This window comes from Doryrhamphus excisus, chromosome 18, assembly GCF_030265055.1.
Source record: "Doryrhamphus excisus isolate RoL2022-K1 chromosome 18, RoL_Dexc_1.0, whole genome shotgun sequence".
NCBI classification, from domain to species: Eukaryota; Metazoa; Chordata; class Actinopteri; order Syngnathiformes; family Syngnathidae; genus Doryrhamphus; species Doryrhamphus excisus.
In genome coordinates this window covers 14368090-14384055 of record NC_080483.1, presented here as the reverse complement: position 1 = coordinate 14384055, position 15966 = coordinate 14368090, and the positions used below count along the sequence as shown (strand labels likewise).

Below are 15966 nucleotides of genomic sequence, written 5' to 3'. Positions count from 1 at the left end.
TAAGGATGCTGTGGGACCACTTTGATACAGTTTCAACATTTTACATTTGTGTTGTAGCTAAATAAAGCAAATTAGTGTAATATCTCATAATATATATTATTAATGAATTAATAAAAAATTTATTTTTACAATATGACAGGGGCCAATAACAAAGCCATGGACCACACACCCCTGCTCTAAGGAATAACAAAATTCTCGGCACTATAACCTCATACAGACGCCTAATAAGGTGACCAAAATATTACAAGTATCTCTCTTTATGAGACATATGTCATTATTAAAGATATTTTAGCTTACATGGGGTCAGCAGCCATGGGTATATAGTTTTTTTGGGTGGTACATACTGCTTACAAAACTAAAACTTTAATGTGATAAAAAAAACACAACACTATCTTTCAATAATATTAAGCCAAGTTATTCATCCAACATTTACTGGGCGTTTATTTTGTATATTGATGTCATGAAGTTGCCTTGGGATAAAGTGCTGCAGAGAAATATTCGGACGCAATTCAATGACAAGTCTCACTGAACTGGATTGCACTGGGTCATGAAAACAAGCCACGGCACTTAGAACATTCACACCCAAATTTTCACTTTTTTTAAAAAAATGTGCTCCAACATCCTTTTGAAAGCAGTCATCAGGTTCAAGTCCACGAGTGAAGACGTAACTGTGTGCTAATCACCCTGAACACATTCAAACATTCATATAGGCACAAGGATCATATCATATCGTATCGTATATGGCACAGTGAAAGAATAGAAGCTCTTAACATTTAAACATCACATCGTTAAAACACAAATTGTCTTGCGTAGCTACACGTTGAAGCCGGTTTAGGAAAGACAGGCCGACACTTTAAGTAAAAAAACTGGACGATCCTGGACATAGAATTAGCAAGCAAGATTAAAATGAATGGTAATGATGCAAAGAGCCCCCCCCCACAAAAAAAACACCCATCAAAAGCATGTATCTCCAAAATGTTTGTGTGTATATTCAAAAGTAAAAAAAAAAAATAAAAAAATTTGTTTGGCTTTTTTTTCATCCTTTCCTCTTTTCCAAAGTTCTGTGTTGACCCAAAAGCATTTTTGGGATTTTTATTTTTTGCCTCACAAAGTTATTATTTTTTGATGTACTGTAACAGAACAACCTAATCCATTGGAAAATGTTGGGTTGCATGAGATTAAAAAGGAAGCAGCATTTCCAGGCCTGGAAGCTGCAAACAAAAAACCAGACAGGTCGACCAGAAGAGGTCACCGCCTCATGTTGAGTTCTCCAGCATTCATCAGGCGGGAGATATTCCCCGATTTACACATTCGCCACCCAAAAAAAAAAAAACAAACCCAAAAAAACTGTAAAAACAAATTTGGATCATTTGGAACAGGACGTGTCTTCACATGTCAGGGAGCGGCGTGATGGTCCCGTCAGAGCGGGTGTCAGAAGACGGGCCCACTACGGTCTGTTGTCTGGGCCTTCTTCAGTTTGCCTTTACTGAAGGTCTGGATGGAGCTCAGCAGCGCGGTGCGACCTTCGTCTGGTCCTTCAGAGCAGGATGATGTGGAGGGAGTGTCCAGCGTAGGAGGAGGTGGTGGCGGTGGAGGAGGCGGAGGAAGAGGGGCCGTCTGACCACCTGGATGAAAAATCGGCAATATAAGAAAACAAATAGCGACATGTTTTGCTCTTAACGTTCACTTCTTGCAGGAGGAAATTGCACAAAGATGGAACATAGAATTTAATTTAGGTACCCGAAGAGAAGAGCATCATCTTCTTAACTTCTGACATTGTAAACACAATATAGAAGTATATGGATAGTTTCTTTGATCCCAATTAAGATGTTGCTGCCTAACTATGACTTAAGGACCTTTTGTTCCAGCCTGTCAAGCTGTTCTAGAGTCAGTAATTTCCACAAAAGGGACAGCTTGTGGAGGCGTTTGTCCACAAGAACATCTTTGTGCAAAATACGTCCTGCAGGAGCGTGTCAACACCCAACAACTCTATCCACCATCAGTTGAAGCTCATGTTGGGTCGTTTAACAATCATCGAGCTCCACTGAGCATTGTGATGATTGGCTAATTACGGTTTGAGTGAACTGATGGCGAACACAAGTGAAATCCCAGCTGACCCTTTTTTCCATTTGTGACTTTTATCACCCACATAAGAAGAAGAACAGCAACAAAAGAGCGACGAAGCTGCAGCTGCTGACCGCTTTGAGTCAACTCGGTGAGGATGCGGCATCAGTCCAGCAGGCAGGAAATGAAATATCAATGCACAAGTCAGTCATGTCTGAGATGACGTCTGTCATTGAACGTCTGATGCTGATGACAGTTGATCCCAAGGGATGACCCCAAGTGACATTTAGTGGCTTTCTGTTTTTAATCAACTCGCATACTGTGCACTCATTAAGAGTCACGTGTTGTCACGGAAACACCACCGTTTAACCTTCACTGACTTTACACACTGGTGCCAGCCTTTCGAAGATATTTACAAAACAGGGTGGGAAGAAATGGGTAACAAAGGGAAAAAAAAACAAGAAGCGCATGAAAGAAGAACTAAAGATGAAGCGACCAGAAAACTATTATCCTCCAGTGCCGTCATTCTGCTCCTCACAAAAGGCCGGACACGCTTCAACTGTGAAACTGCGTCCCAAAGGGCAGACGACACAAAAGGACGGAAACGAATAAACATGCAAGCAGACAAAAGACAATCGGACAGGTCACAATCTCCAATGACATGTTAGCCACTGGAATCAGGCTGTGTGACGTTTGTACTTCATTGCAGATTGTGAGGTTTGAACAAAGTTGTGCGTACGTCGGCTTCCGAGCAAGCTGAACACTTTGCACATAAAAGATTTAAAAGAAAAAAAAAAGAAAGAGTTTGGTCATCTTCGCGTCACCGGCACAATGACCGGACGATCTCAAACACAACATGCAGCAACAAGACTTTAGCTTGTGCGCTAACGGCTCTTGCTGGGAAGCTCAGAAGTACGACAGCTTTAATTTAAACCGAAAAATGCCAGTGACCCTCATCGTCATCATTATCAACATGGGAAAAAAAAACATTTACTTTACCCCAACAACACGGTCAGAATGGAGCATGCTCTACGGTGGAGACGGCACAGGATAAAAAGAGAGACGACAGTTAACCGTTGAGTGGACCAATCAGCAATTGGACAGCAACAAGAGGACCAGGGAGGATGGAAGGAAGGAAGGACGGAAGGAAGGAGAGGAGACACCATCACATGGTAGGAAGCCAGCGTGACCCTACATCGGCTGATTTTAGTAATTATGAGTAAAGGAAAATATAGTGCAACCTCTGAAGTCAAAACGCTCCCAAGGTCATACGATTGAGGATTTGACTGCAAATATTCAGAAAAAAATAAAGATTATTTATTTGAAAAAAAAAATGCACAAAACGTCACAGACGTTGATGACCTAAACTGCAAACTGCATACAGTACTACAGTAAGTACTTTCCATCATAACGTAAGTACTGTAAAGGCAAAAAGACGAGGACAGACAGACAGAAACAAAAGGCAGAGAAGAGGCAGGGGGGGAACATGGAGGTGAACCGACCTACCTGTGGAGGGCGGGGGGGTGGGGGAGGATGGGCATGTGGGAGGGGAACTGGCGCCCGAGCCTAAAGACACACAAAAACACGTTTACGGCATAGTGAAGACAATCAGCCAACATGGCTGAAGTCTGACTGACAGGTTATTATACTTGCTGAAAATATTCTTATACACAGAAGCTGATGCAATGCCCCCTAAATAAATGTCTTGCCCCCCACCCCCACTCATCTCTGTGGCTGTGCTGGAGGCTTTTTCATAGCCCAGATCGCCCCTCCCTCTCCTCCCCTCAGCAACCGTCTAATCACAAATGAGCCAAACACAGAAAGTGATAACTAATAATTCATTCATTCATTCATTTTCTACCGCTTATCCTCACGAGGGTTGCAGGGGGTGCTGGAGCCTATCCCAGCTGTCTTCGGGCGAGAGGCGGGTTACACCCTGGACTGGTGGCCAGCCAATCACAGGGCACATATAGACAAACAACCATTCACACTCCCATTTGGAGTCGCCAATTAACTCGACAAATTAACCTAGCATTTTTTTTGTAATGTGGGAGGAAACCGGAGTACCCGGAGAACATGCAAACTCCACACAGAGATGGCCGAGGGTGGGATTGAACTCGGGTCTCCTAGCTGTGAGGTCTGCGTGCTAACCACTCGACCGCCGTGCAGCCCTAATTAATAATTAAGAACAACTAAAACCAACAATTAATTTGAAGTTGGGTGTTAAAATCTGGTTGTAGGACATATTTTTTGTAACTCTTCATTTCGGAGGAACGGGAGCGGTGGGTGCGCCATGCTGCGCTGCTCACAAAAATTGCCAAAGTGTGCTGGCCACACCCTGTTAATAGAGTGTTTATTTGTGAAAGGCATTCAAGTAGAGGAAGAAGAATGTGTTATTTATAGGACATTTATCTTGAGGGATATCGGTAAGAAATCCATTATCCGGTATCTCTCATTTAAATGTATTTAACTAGATTTTTTTTTAATTTTGCCACAAAAACAATCAATCAATCATCAATAATCCATCTACCTGTCAAACTAATCGATAACCGTGAGTTACTTACCAGAGTTATTATTGTTCCTAACAGAGACGTCGTCTTCATTCTCATAAGTGGACTGTCTGCACTTCTGCAAGGACGCACAAAAGGGTGTTATGTAAGCAGACTGCACTATACTGCACTATACACAATACTCCTTGGTAGATGTTAGCGTCAACAGACTTGAGTATTTTGTATGAGAGACAGGAATGGTGTACCTTCCTCGCTAGAATCTTCCTCCGCTTCCTTTCCTCCTCTGATCCGTGATGAGACTGGGCCCTGGTCAGCCTCCTGTGCTGGCGGAGCTTCAAGCAAACCACCCAAACACATTAACCGATGATTAATGTACTCTTCAAATCTTGTAGGGTATGTAAACTAGTACTAGTAGTCAGAATACGCATACGTCTCGGAATAAGTTCACATGGACGTCATGAAGGTGAAAAGGTTATGGACAAACGATCCATCTTCTCCGTGTTTAAATAAAATAAGGCCGAAAGGTCACGTGAACTTGCTCACCACTCTCTGCTCCTCCTGCAGGCGCTTCTCTAAACGCTCCTTGGCCGTCTTCAGCGCGTCCTTCAGCCTGCTCGGGACCTGGAGAGACACATTTCACATTTCAGCCATGTTCATGTACAGTAAACCTCGGATATATCGGACTCGGATATATCGGAAATTCGCTCACAACGGACAGATAAAAAAGAACCGATTTTTCTGTAATGCATTTCCAATAAAAATTCATTGCATATATCGGATTTTTTTATAACGGATTTCGCCTATTTCGGACAAAATCTCCAGTCCCGTTCCAATGCATTTCCATTAAATTTCCCTCGCATATATCGGATGGCCGCAACGTGGCGCTCAGATTCGCCGAATCGTGACAGGCCGCTATACGACGTCATTTGCAGCGTTGCCTGCGCGTCCAGGTACATTGGAAACACAGTCAAGGAAGTGCCTTTTTATAACGGATAAAATCCGATTTACGCATATACCGGATATAAATCCGATATATGCGTTTAAACGGACATTTTCCGGTATACGCATATAACGGATTTCGCTTATATCGGACAAAACCAGTGGGAACAATTGAATCCGATATATCCGAGGTTTACTGTACTTCCGCCGAAAGACGCAGAGCCTCACCTTGATCTGGATTTTTTCCGAGTGCTGCAGCGGGACGTCACTGAACAGTCTAAAGAAAACATCATAGACACGTAGTGTACATAAGACATATTCCTTATTGTACACAAACATGGTACATGTTGTAACCCAATATATTACATATACATACATATACATGCCATGTTATGAATGCAGGTATGATACCGGTAAGTGTGTATGACACATATACCAACACTAAAATCAAACCAGCACTGCTCCCAATAGACTACACCGCTATGTACTAGCTGTGTAATACTTTGTTTTTACATTCAGTATAGTTATTGCAAATTCCATTCACTGTGCAATATCTGACCAAGCTCTAAGTGCAATATATTAAGTTCTAAGTGCAGTATTTAATTCACTAGCAAGATTTCATAGTGTATATACTGGTCATATATCTCATCTCATATTTCATATTATCTTGCAAACTGTATTTGTATATAACCCTGATTAAAATTGTTAATTTGTTAATACTTAGGTTGTTTATATTGATTATTTTTATATTGTGTATTTTGTACTGCTTAACTGATTCTATTCTCTGCCGCTGTGCAATGCAAATTTCCCCACTGGGGGACGAATAAAGGCATATCTTATCTTATCATGTATGAGAATTGATGTTAATTAAAAAAATATTAAAAAAAGGAGAACACTCACGGTGTCTGAATGAGCTGCGACACTGTGGGCATCCCTGACTTACACGCCTCTGTGGACAGGATGGACTGCAGCACTGAAACTACACACACACACACACACACACACACACACACACACACACAGAGCGTTAGATACAAAAGACATTGTACAAACCAAGTGTATTTGTGCATGCACTGACCCACAGCAGTGTAGGGGATGGTGGGATAGTGGTCCACGGGAATGCTATCAGGTGGGTGGCCATAGGTGATCTCGTAGAGTAAATAGCCAAAGCAGAAGACATCGATGCTTTCTGTCGTCTGCGTGCATAAAAAAATACTGTTGAACAAGTAATGGCGCTCATATTTTACATTCATGATATTTAAGCCCAGCATGGTTCTATTTCCTGACATGTGCGCCACCTGAAGTTACCGAATGTGGCTGGGTATATCGTAACTACGCTGTTGACGTACGTTAATCTTCCTGAAGTGGGTGAAGGCAGGTCGCAGGACGCAGGGAACTCCCAGCATGCCGTTCTCCACGTCCGTTAGTCGACACGTGCCCTGGTCCACTATCACATTGGAGGCGTGCAGGTGGCCAAAAAATAAACCGCTGTCGTGGAGGACTCTGAGGCCCTGAACACACACACACACACACACACATATATATATAGCATATATATAATTTAGTATAGTGTACGCCTTACAGGTGTGTGTCTGCATGTGTATGTATACCTCCAGTATCTGGCGGCCGTACAGTTTGATGTGAGCGAGTTCGAGACCCTGACACTTCTTGGGGTTGCCGTACTTCTTCATGTAGTTCTCTCTGGGCTTCACCTGACAACACAAACACTGACTTGGTTTTCATCACCAACATGCGTGTCACAGTTTCCTGTTTGCTTTATGGTTCCACTACGCTCATTTAGAAAGACCTATGACTTTATTGTGGGTTGTTAAAAAAAATTTTTTTGTCCTGTTTTCTGAAATCATTGACTCGGGTCTTGAACACTTCCTTAAAATGGGAAAATTTCCCACCAAAGTGTCATTATTAGAAAACATATTAGATATGTTTACATGCTAAAAGTAAAAGTATCAATTCACAAACAGATTTTTTGAAGCAGTTTGTTGGATGCATTTGGCAGACTTCGTGTGTGATATTTCTACTTTCCAGTGGACTTGAATGTAGCATTTGTCTCCATCAAGAGAAAATCTTTTATCTCCAAAACAGATTTCAGACAAGACATGTGTTTTTTTTTAGCATAATGAGAGGTACAATTTAACTTGGACAAATCTATGCAACCTCAACAGATGGCTTTTTATACTAAAATTTTAGTTAATAAAGGAAATCACATATGCGAGGGGTGGGGAGATCGCCGCCTCTCGTGAGACAATGATGCACAGACTAACATGCCTAGACACCCAAGGCTATTTGAATCAGGTGATAAGCATGTGGAGGACTTGCAGTTGACCATAGCAAGTCAGTGCGACATTAAATGATTAATGTGTATTTTAGCAGAAATACATTAGTGCATAATGATAAGTAATATTTGTAAAATTGGAATATTGGACACAAAAGCGCAGGTTTATTATGTTTTCAATTGTTTTCAATTTCAAAACAAACCATCTGTCCCTTTCATGTCAGGTCTTTTGGCAGTATGGAATAAGACGGGGTAACCTGAGGACCGTCAGGTATCTAAAACTCACAGCCTGAAGACAATTACTGTAGTTGTACTGTAGTTGAATATATGGAGGAAGCAAAGTAAATTCCATAAATGGATTTTAAATGTATCCCAGTTTCCTCCCACATTCCAAAAACATGTTAGTTTAATTGGCGACTCCAAATTGTCCATAGGTATGAATGTGAGTGTGAGTGTGAATGGTTGTTTGTCTATATGTGCCCTGTGATTGGCTGGCGACCAGTCCAGGGTGCCCAGCATGCCCCCGCGACCCTGATGAGGATACATGATGGATGGATGGAATTTTAATGTGCCATCATCTTACCTTACAGATGTGGTCTCTGAGTGAGCCGGCCTCATTAAAAGATCGGATGAGAAGTGCTGAAGACTCACTGGTGCTGGAGAACAACAATGGACACATGTACGGACTCTGGAAAGGAGAAGGCAAGAGATGAGAACGCTCCATTTGTTTGTTTGTATGTTCCTGTCTATACTTTTTCATAACCTCCCCAAAGAAAACTCCCTTTTGAGTCATCCAAACAACCCAAAGCAACTAATAATTGTCTACTTATGTTAACACTACAGTCATTTATTTCAAATACCTCCTAGTACCCTGATCATATATTTTTTTAATATACTGAAAAACATTTTTATTTGGATATAAAGTACATTCACTCTAGTGTCCTACAGCCAGTGTGGGAATAGTCCAGTTTCACATAGAATAGAATGAACACAGTGAGCGCATTAACACAGAGCCTATGCTGGAGCCTATCCCAGCTGACACCCTGGACTATCAACATATCAAAACATTTTTAAAAAATCAAAACATCCTCATCTCACCTGATTGGCTCCGGGTTATATGTTATGAAGCAAATTAATGCAATATTTAATAAAACAGCTCATTAATGATGAATTATTCTATTTTAACAACATGCCAAAGGTCAATAAAAACAATCTGTGGGCCAATAATTGGCAGACTTTGTAGACTCCTGCTTTAAAAGTACTGTACAATAATGTTATTGCATTATAAAGATTTCATAAATTGCTTTATATGCCATATGATGTGTGGCCTCAAACACCCAACAGGATCCACAACTTCATGTTGTTGTGATTTAGATCAATAACTGTATATCTGTTAATAACTGTAATAACTCAATATGCTGGCGCCCAGTCCAGGGTGCCTGAAGACAGCTGGGATAGGCTCCAGCACCCCCCGCAACCCTCGTGAGGATAAGCGGTAGAAAATGAATGAATGCAATGAATAACTGGACTGTGCACATACCGAGAGGCTGGTGAGCAGCTTCATGGCAGAATGCAGGTCTTTGTCTGACAGGAACTTATCAGGACCCAGGTCCACCTACACACACACACACACACACACACATTATACTAACTAGTTGAAATCAATTGAGTGAGAGCTCACTGGTTGTGTAGTTTGTGCTCACCCAGCTCAGCAGATACCGCTCTTTGGTTTGTTCTTTGTTTTTGATGAGGAAATATTTCTTCCTGATCCTCCAGCCTGAAATAGAGCACACGTTCATCTTATCTGAGTGTTCGCATCCACGTCTTATTCATCAAAATATCTTCGCTTTCAGGTTTCACAAGAACACTCTGTTTCTTATTTAGAGTACACACAATGTCATCTCTTTACGCTTTACTCTTCTTTGTGCTTTACTGGCAGTGAAGTCATAAGAGCGGAGGCGGCGCTGACATACCGACATCTTTGAGAGGCTCCAGAACTTCCCAATTGGGGTCTGATCTGAAGAACATGGAGACCTGCTGCAGAGCAATCTCTGACACACACAGAAACAGAACACATGTTGGTTAGCATTAAGACTAACGGCAGAGCATAACAATTTAAATCTGCTTCACTTATTTTTACACCTGTATGAGACTTAGAAATGAGTGCTCTATGTGTCACTAATGGCAATGATTAACTTTTTTTAACTTCTGGAAAGTGACCATCCAAGAACTCACCTGTGTAGTTGTAAGCATAGTTGTTTGGGTCCAGGAACTTCTTAACCGGCAGAGCGCTGCAGAGCAAGGTATGCTGGGTAATGGCATCCAGGTAGGCCTGCAGGCCTTTCTGCCTCTCCGCTATGAACTCCCGGTCTCTGTTTCCGATCAGCTTCTTAGGCGGGAGAGGAAGGCTGACGCCGCATACCTGCACAGCGTCCAAATTTTTCACAACCTTTCATTATAATGATGGGGTGTTTTTCACTCTTGTGCGCGCTGACCCGACAGCAGAAACAGGAAGTGAGCAGGAAAAAACTCAGCAAAAATACTAATGGCATCCTGTTCCGGGATCATTGGATCCAAGATCATTTAGTTTCCTCGGTTGTTATATTTATTTATTATTATTTTTATACTGTGGTATGATACAGTAGAGTTGTACAAGCACAACTATACAAAATATTGTTGAATTAGTACCTCAAAAGGTGAGCATTATTTTGTATTTTTGGCGTCACAAAAAAAAACATCAGCTTTGGTCACAAAAGACATAAAACTCACCATCAGGCTGTTGTTCAGAGCGTCGAAATCGCTGTACCGCCGTACTACCTAAAATACATAAACACACACGCTTACTGTGGTTGTTTTACTTGAAATGGATCATCCTTGTGTTGTGATCGATATTTCTACCTGCCAGCTGTTCTCCGAGGACACTCCTCTCTGGACACGAATGATGTATTCCTTTACAGGGGACACATATGTTGATTTAAAACATGGAAAGAACGACAAAGAAAAAATACAAAACTACCTCCCTGTTTCTTATCAATGAAATATAAGTAGGGAAATTGCACTTCTGTGCTATGCATTGTTTGTAGTGTGTTTTGCACTTTGTATTGAGCCTGTCTTCTCACTGAGCTTTGCACTTTTTACTACTGTCTTTGTAGTGAAACTGGAGAATCTTGTTGTTAACTTGTGTAATGACAATAAAAGGTATTCTATTCAATTCTATTCTATTCAAAAAGCACATGCCTTTATGCAATCCCGGTCACAAGTTAGCTAACTTTGCAACAAAAATATTTTAATGTTACCAAATATTTATTATGATGATACTACATACACAAATCATGGCCAAGCACTTAATTGGCTACACTGTCCAACAGCATTGTTAAATTAATATCCAATGTATGTCAATGAATACGATTATATATTTGTAATGTCAGATTATTTTGTTTAGAAACGAATGATCTAGTGTAGGTATACTAATAAAGTTGCCTGTGAGTGGACGACTTCCGGTGTTTTTCTGTGACAATAAAATAATGAAAACATGTCACAGTATATGTTCAAAAACAACATGCGATACAGCAAGTAGCTCGGCTTACTTACATGTCTTTTATATAACCAATGTATGTCAATGAATACGATTATATATTTGTAATGTCAGATTTTTTTTGTTTAGAAACGAATGATCTAGTGGTGGTATACAAATAAAGTTGCATCTGAGTGGACAACTTCCGGTGACAATAAAATAATGAAAACACGTCACGGTATATGTTCAAAAACAACATGCGATACAGTAAGTAGCTCGTTTTACTTACATGTCTTTTAATGAATAAAAATAGACGACTTAATTACGTTTAGGTACAATAACAACACCGCAAGTGTTAGGAATGCCATTAGCAGTAGCATGCTAAGCTAACTGTCAGGCAGCAATTGAGCCCAGCTGGACTGTCAACAACAGCTTGTGCGTCCATTATCGGACACGGGAATACCAGAACCATCGGAAGTTGGATCAGTTTCAACTAAAGACAATACTATTATTATTGGAAGCTCGTTCGATTGTGTACACATCGACGAAAGAAGCTTCCATTGAATTTCATCAATATTCAAAAAGCTCCGAGTCATAGTTAAGCACTTCCAGGAAATTGCTTCATCGCAGTCAATAATATAACCGCAGCTTGTGTGTATCATAACGCCCAAAAAAGACCCACATACTGGGAGTTTTTGACTGATAACCTTATAATAAACGTCATTTAGATGTAGCCTGTGATAATTTCGTCATCGGGCATCATTCGGAGTCCTTTAAAGGTTGCCTTTATACGATTACAGTTAAAATGTAAGCAGCACTCACCGTGTGGGACTGCAGGTTCTGGCTGGCTTCTATCGTCGCCGTCAGGGGAACCGTGTCATCCAGCAGCAGCCTCCCTGGGGCAGGCTTTTCCAGGAAAGACATCCCGGAGGTTGAACGTTTAAGCGTTGATCCCAACGCCGGACTGTCAGCTTTGGCGCCCGCGAGAGGAATTAACCAACAGCTTGGCTGGAGAGAAAGTGCAGTTTCGCTTCACCGTAATCAGGAGCTAAAACGCCAATGGGCCCCGAACCGAAGGGTGCGTTACTGCCATCTGCTGGTCGGGAGGAATGATCAAGTTCATGAATAGGAAAATTGTATCAACATGTAAAAAGACCGCTGCCAAACCAGACAAATTTTAATTCATTCATTCATTTTCTACCGCTTGTGTTGTGTTTCAAGTTTAGTTTTCTCCCTGAGATCATATTTCTACTATCTTATTTATTAGTATTAGTAAAGTTAGAAGCATATGAGAATAAGTTGAATATTTGCGTGAAAAAGTCCTTTATTTTGTAAAAAAAAACTACCACTTATTTTAACGAGGGTCGCGAGGGTGCTGGAGCCTATCCCAGCTGCCTTCGGGCGAGAGGCGGGGTACACCCTGGACTGGTTGCCAGCCAATCACAGGGCACATATAGACAAACAACCATTAACACTCACATTCATACCTATGGATAATTTGGAGTCGCCAATTAACCTAGCATGTTTTTGGAATGTGGGAGGAAACCGGAGTACCCGGAGAAAACACATGCATGCACGGGGAGAACATGCAAACTCCACACAGAGATGGCCGAGGGTGGAATCGAATTCGGTTCTCCTAGCTGTGTGACCTGCACGCTAACCACTCGGCCCATATAGAATTTTAATTGGTAAATTCTAGTCACTAAATAAAAATGTTGTATAAAATACTACATAAAAGTCAATCCATCCATGTTTTCTCCAGCACGCATCCTCCTTATTAGGGTTACTAATGAGCTGGAGCCTATCCCACACGCAGGACTAAGTACCAATACATCATATAGCACATACAGACAAACAACCATTCACACTCACTTCTGTTCAGGAGAATATTCAACTATTCTGTTTTTAATATGAGGCAAGAAAACTCCAAAGCATGTCAGAAAAACAAAAAACATCCTTGCTATTCTGTTAAAACTGATGTAGAGATTTAAGTATATTACCATTAATCAACAAAAAAAATCAGTAACAAGAACAAATGAGAAAAAAATGCCAGAAATCCACTTGCGGAGCATGGAGCTGGACACTGTCTTCCTGTTTTTGATAACCTCTGACCTTCCTCCCGTCCTTTATTTGTCCCTCTGCCGCTCCTCAGGCATCATCACCATCACTTCTCCCTCCATCACCACCTTGTCTTTGACTGCACACTTTACGGCAATGAAAGCAAAGGACATTTTAATCTTGCTAACTTCAGCTTCAGCCAGCACCTCCTCACCGATGTAGAGCGGTGCCGGGAATCGGATCTCCTGGTAAAGGAAGATGCAGCCGCGGCCTGGCATCTTGGTGCCCAGTACAGCAGAAATCAACCCGTTAATGAGGACGCCGTGGACGATGGGTCTCTCAAAGGAAGTGGTGGCGGCGTAGACTGGGTCCACGTGTAGGGGGTTGGTGTCACCGGTCAGCTCGGCAAAAAGTTCCACATGGCGGGGGGAGAAGACTTTAGTGAGGGAGGCTCGCTGGCCAATGTGGAGCTGGCAGCAGCGATGAGGGGCTCCGGTAAATATGGAGGAGGACAGAAAAGTTCTGACTTGACCCCACATGGGCCTCATCCTGAAGGAGGACGCTTCTCCGGCCTTAGTCCAACTGCAGCTCTTGGTTTGCTGTCAGTGCCAGCAGGAACGGAGACACCTGAAGACACAAGAGAAGCAACCTCAGTAAAGAAGGGTAAGAAAATGGATATCAAATATGTACACCCACTCCTGCATATCGTAGTGGAATTAAATAGACAGTAAGAAAACATCTTCCGACCTGCAGCACCCTGAAGGCACACCTCTGCTTCTGGTAGGAACCCACAAGAGTCAAGGAGCTCCACAGCTTCACCAAACCTCTAAAAACACAACATTTTCATCAGTGTTATCAACCAGAATTTCTTTATGTCCAATTATGCATCCTTACCTGCTGCACACTCGCAGCAGAGCAGTTAGGGTGTCTTCATCATACTTCAAAAGGTCAAAGTTCAAAGCCGCTCCCACCTGAAACAAAAATAAACAATAACTAAACCAGCGGTCAGCAACTTGTGGCTCCCACGCCAAGTTGTGTTTAACACAGAAGCGGAGAAAAAAAAAAAGAATGAAATATCCGACTCACTGCCAGACCGCGAATGCATCTAAACTTAGTTCTGAATGCTGATTGGTTGAGCAAGAAAAGGGGACGGGAGGGCTGTTGTGTCTCATTCATTCATTCATTCATTTTCTACTGCTTATCCTCACAAGGGGTTGCTGGAGCCTATCCCAGCTGTCTTCGGGCGAGAGGCGGGGTAAACCTTGACTGGTGGCCAGCCAATCACAGGGCACATATAAACAAACAACCATTCACACTCACATTCATACCTATGGACAATTTGGAGTCGCCAATTAACCTAACATGTTTTTGGAATGTGGGAGGAAACCATGTAAACTCCACACAGAGATGGCCGAGGGTGGGATTGAACTCTGGTCTCCTTGCTGTGAGGTCTGCGCGCTAACCACTCGTCCACCGTGCAGCCCTCATATTAAAATATTTAGTTATTTATTGTAAGTTAGCCATGTTTCTCCAGGGCTCACCTCTCCATAGAGACTCTTCAAGCCTGTGATGATGAAGAGCTTCAGGTCAACTGCACTCAGTCTGGTTGAACTATCCTCCAGCTCACTTGAAGGAAAATCAATATCAATCAATTAAAATGACTCAGGTCATTCAGATGAGCGCATTGTTGACTTACAGGCAAACTTTCAAGTAATGATATGGAGAGGCATTCTTCAACACCACACGTTTGTAAATAGAAGGCTCTTCATCCTTGTGGGGATTCATCCTATTGAAGCCTCGGTGACTACGCCTCCCATAGGCGGCAAGAAGTTCAGTCAAGGGTCTTCAAGAAGTTTTGAAGGGCTGGAACAAAAGATGGATTGAACAACATACAGAATTTCGATTGTACATAGATGAGTTTACATGTGACGAACAAGTGTCGACGTCAAAAAATGGACAATTCGCTTGACATAATCACATAAATGTATCAAAGAACGACCAATTTTACCATTTTAAAATAATTCTTCTACGAATCTGCTAGGCTAAAACATCACAAACAGTTGACAGAAAGAAGCGTAGTATGTCCGTACAATAATTACCCACACTGTATGTTAATAATTACTGTATGTTTTCATATATGTCACAAGACAATTGTACTTTTGTGTATTTATAATAGTTAATAACTATGAAAATGCTGTGCGTCACAAACTGTCAAGACAAATAATCTTGGATATTTACACAGTATACTAATTGAGATAGTGTGTTGAAGCTAATAGTATATTACTATTATTAGGAGGTCCTGCTGCTATAGCTAACAGCGAGGTCAAGCAGCTGACAGTAGCTTAGCTGACTCGACACTATCCGCAACCAGATCCATTAACATACAAACAACTAAGGTTTTAAATCGTTGTAATCATTGGTAATAATTTTTTGTTTAAACTTACCAAGTGTTTACTACTTTACACGGTGCTTTACGCCTTGTGTTGTTCAAACTGCGCATGCGCAAATATCTTCTTCTGTCTGGGTAAATTGCGGTGACCAATCCTCAGCTTGAAATCGCGCCACCTATCGGCCATTGTCTAAAACGA

General features: G+C 41.7%; 2 protein-coding genes across 5 annotated transcripts; both read right to left on the bottom strand.

The window, feature by feature from the left end:
- Window positions 1–219: 219 nt before the first annotated feature.
- pxk (PX domain containing serine/threonine kinase) lies at window positions 220–12378 on the bottom strand. 2 transcript variants are annotated; one of them, XM_058054895.1, is made up of 19 exons: window positions 12143–12377; window positions 10705–10755; window positions 10576–10623; window positions 10042–10228; window positions 9780–9857; window positions 9510–9583; window positions 9347–9421; window positions 8390–8494; window positions 7124–7225; window positions 6863–7024; window positions 6592–6709; window positions 6414–6492; window positions 5742–5790; window positions 5118–5195; window positions 4820–4906; window positions 4629–4692; window positions 3571–3630; window positions 3064–3093; window positions 1503–1625 (listed from the first exon to the last, which is right to left on the bottom strand). In XM_058054895.1, exons 1-18 carry the CDS (start codon window positions 12242–12244, stop codon window positions 3077–3079), a joined length of 1536 nt encoding a protein of 511 aa, XP_057910878.1. In that variant the 5' UTR covers window positions 12245–12377; the 3' UTR covers window positions 1503–1625; window positions 3064–3076. The 2 variants fall into 2 exon arrangements, with proteins under 2 accessions (XP_057910877.1, XP_057910878.1); XM_058054894.1 differs by lacking the exon at window positions 3064–3093 and having other exon boundaries at window positions 220–1625; window positions 12143–12378.
- A 459-nt stretch (window positions 12379–12837) lies between these two features.
- On the bottom strand, window positions 12838–15892 carry rpp14 (ribonuclease P/MRP 14 subunit). Of its 3 annotated transcripts, XM_058054997.1 has the most exons (6): window positions 15823–15892; window positions 15075–15241; window positions 14920–15004; window positions 14273–14349; window positions 14126–14204; window positions 13795–14005 (listed from the first exon to the last, which is right to left on the bottom strand). In XM_058054997.1, exons 2-6 carry the CDS (start codon window positions 15161–15163, stop codon window positions 13952–13954), a joined length of 384 nt encoding a protein of 127 aa, XP_057910980.1. In that variant the 5' UTR covers window positions 15164–15241; window positions 15823–15892; the 3' UTR covers window positions 13795–13951. The 3 variants fall into 3 exon arrangements, with proteins under 3 accessions (XP_057910979.1, XP_057910978.1, XP_057910980.1); XM_058054996.1 differs by lacking the exons at window positions 14273–14349; window positions 14920–15004; window positions 15075–15241; window positions 15823–15892 and adding an exon at window positions 12838–13524 and having other exon boundaries at window positions 13593–14005; XM_058054995.1 differs by lacking the exons at window positions 14273–14349; window positions 14920–15004; window positions 15075–15241; window positions 15823–15892 and having other exon boundaries at window positions 12838–14005.
- Between the last annotated feature and the right edge of the window lie 74 nt (window positions 15893–15966).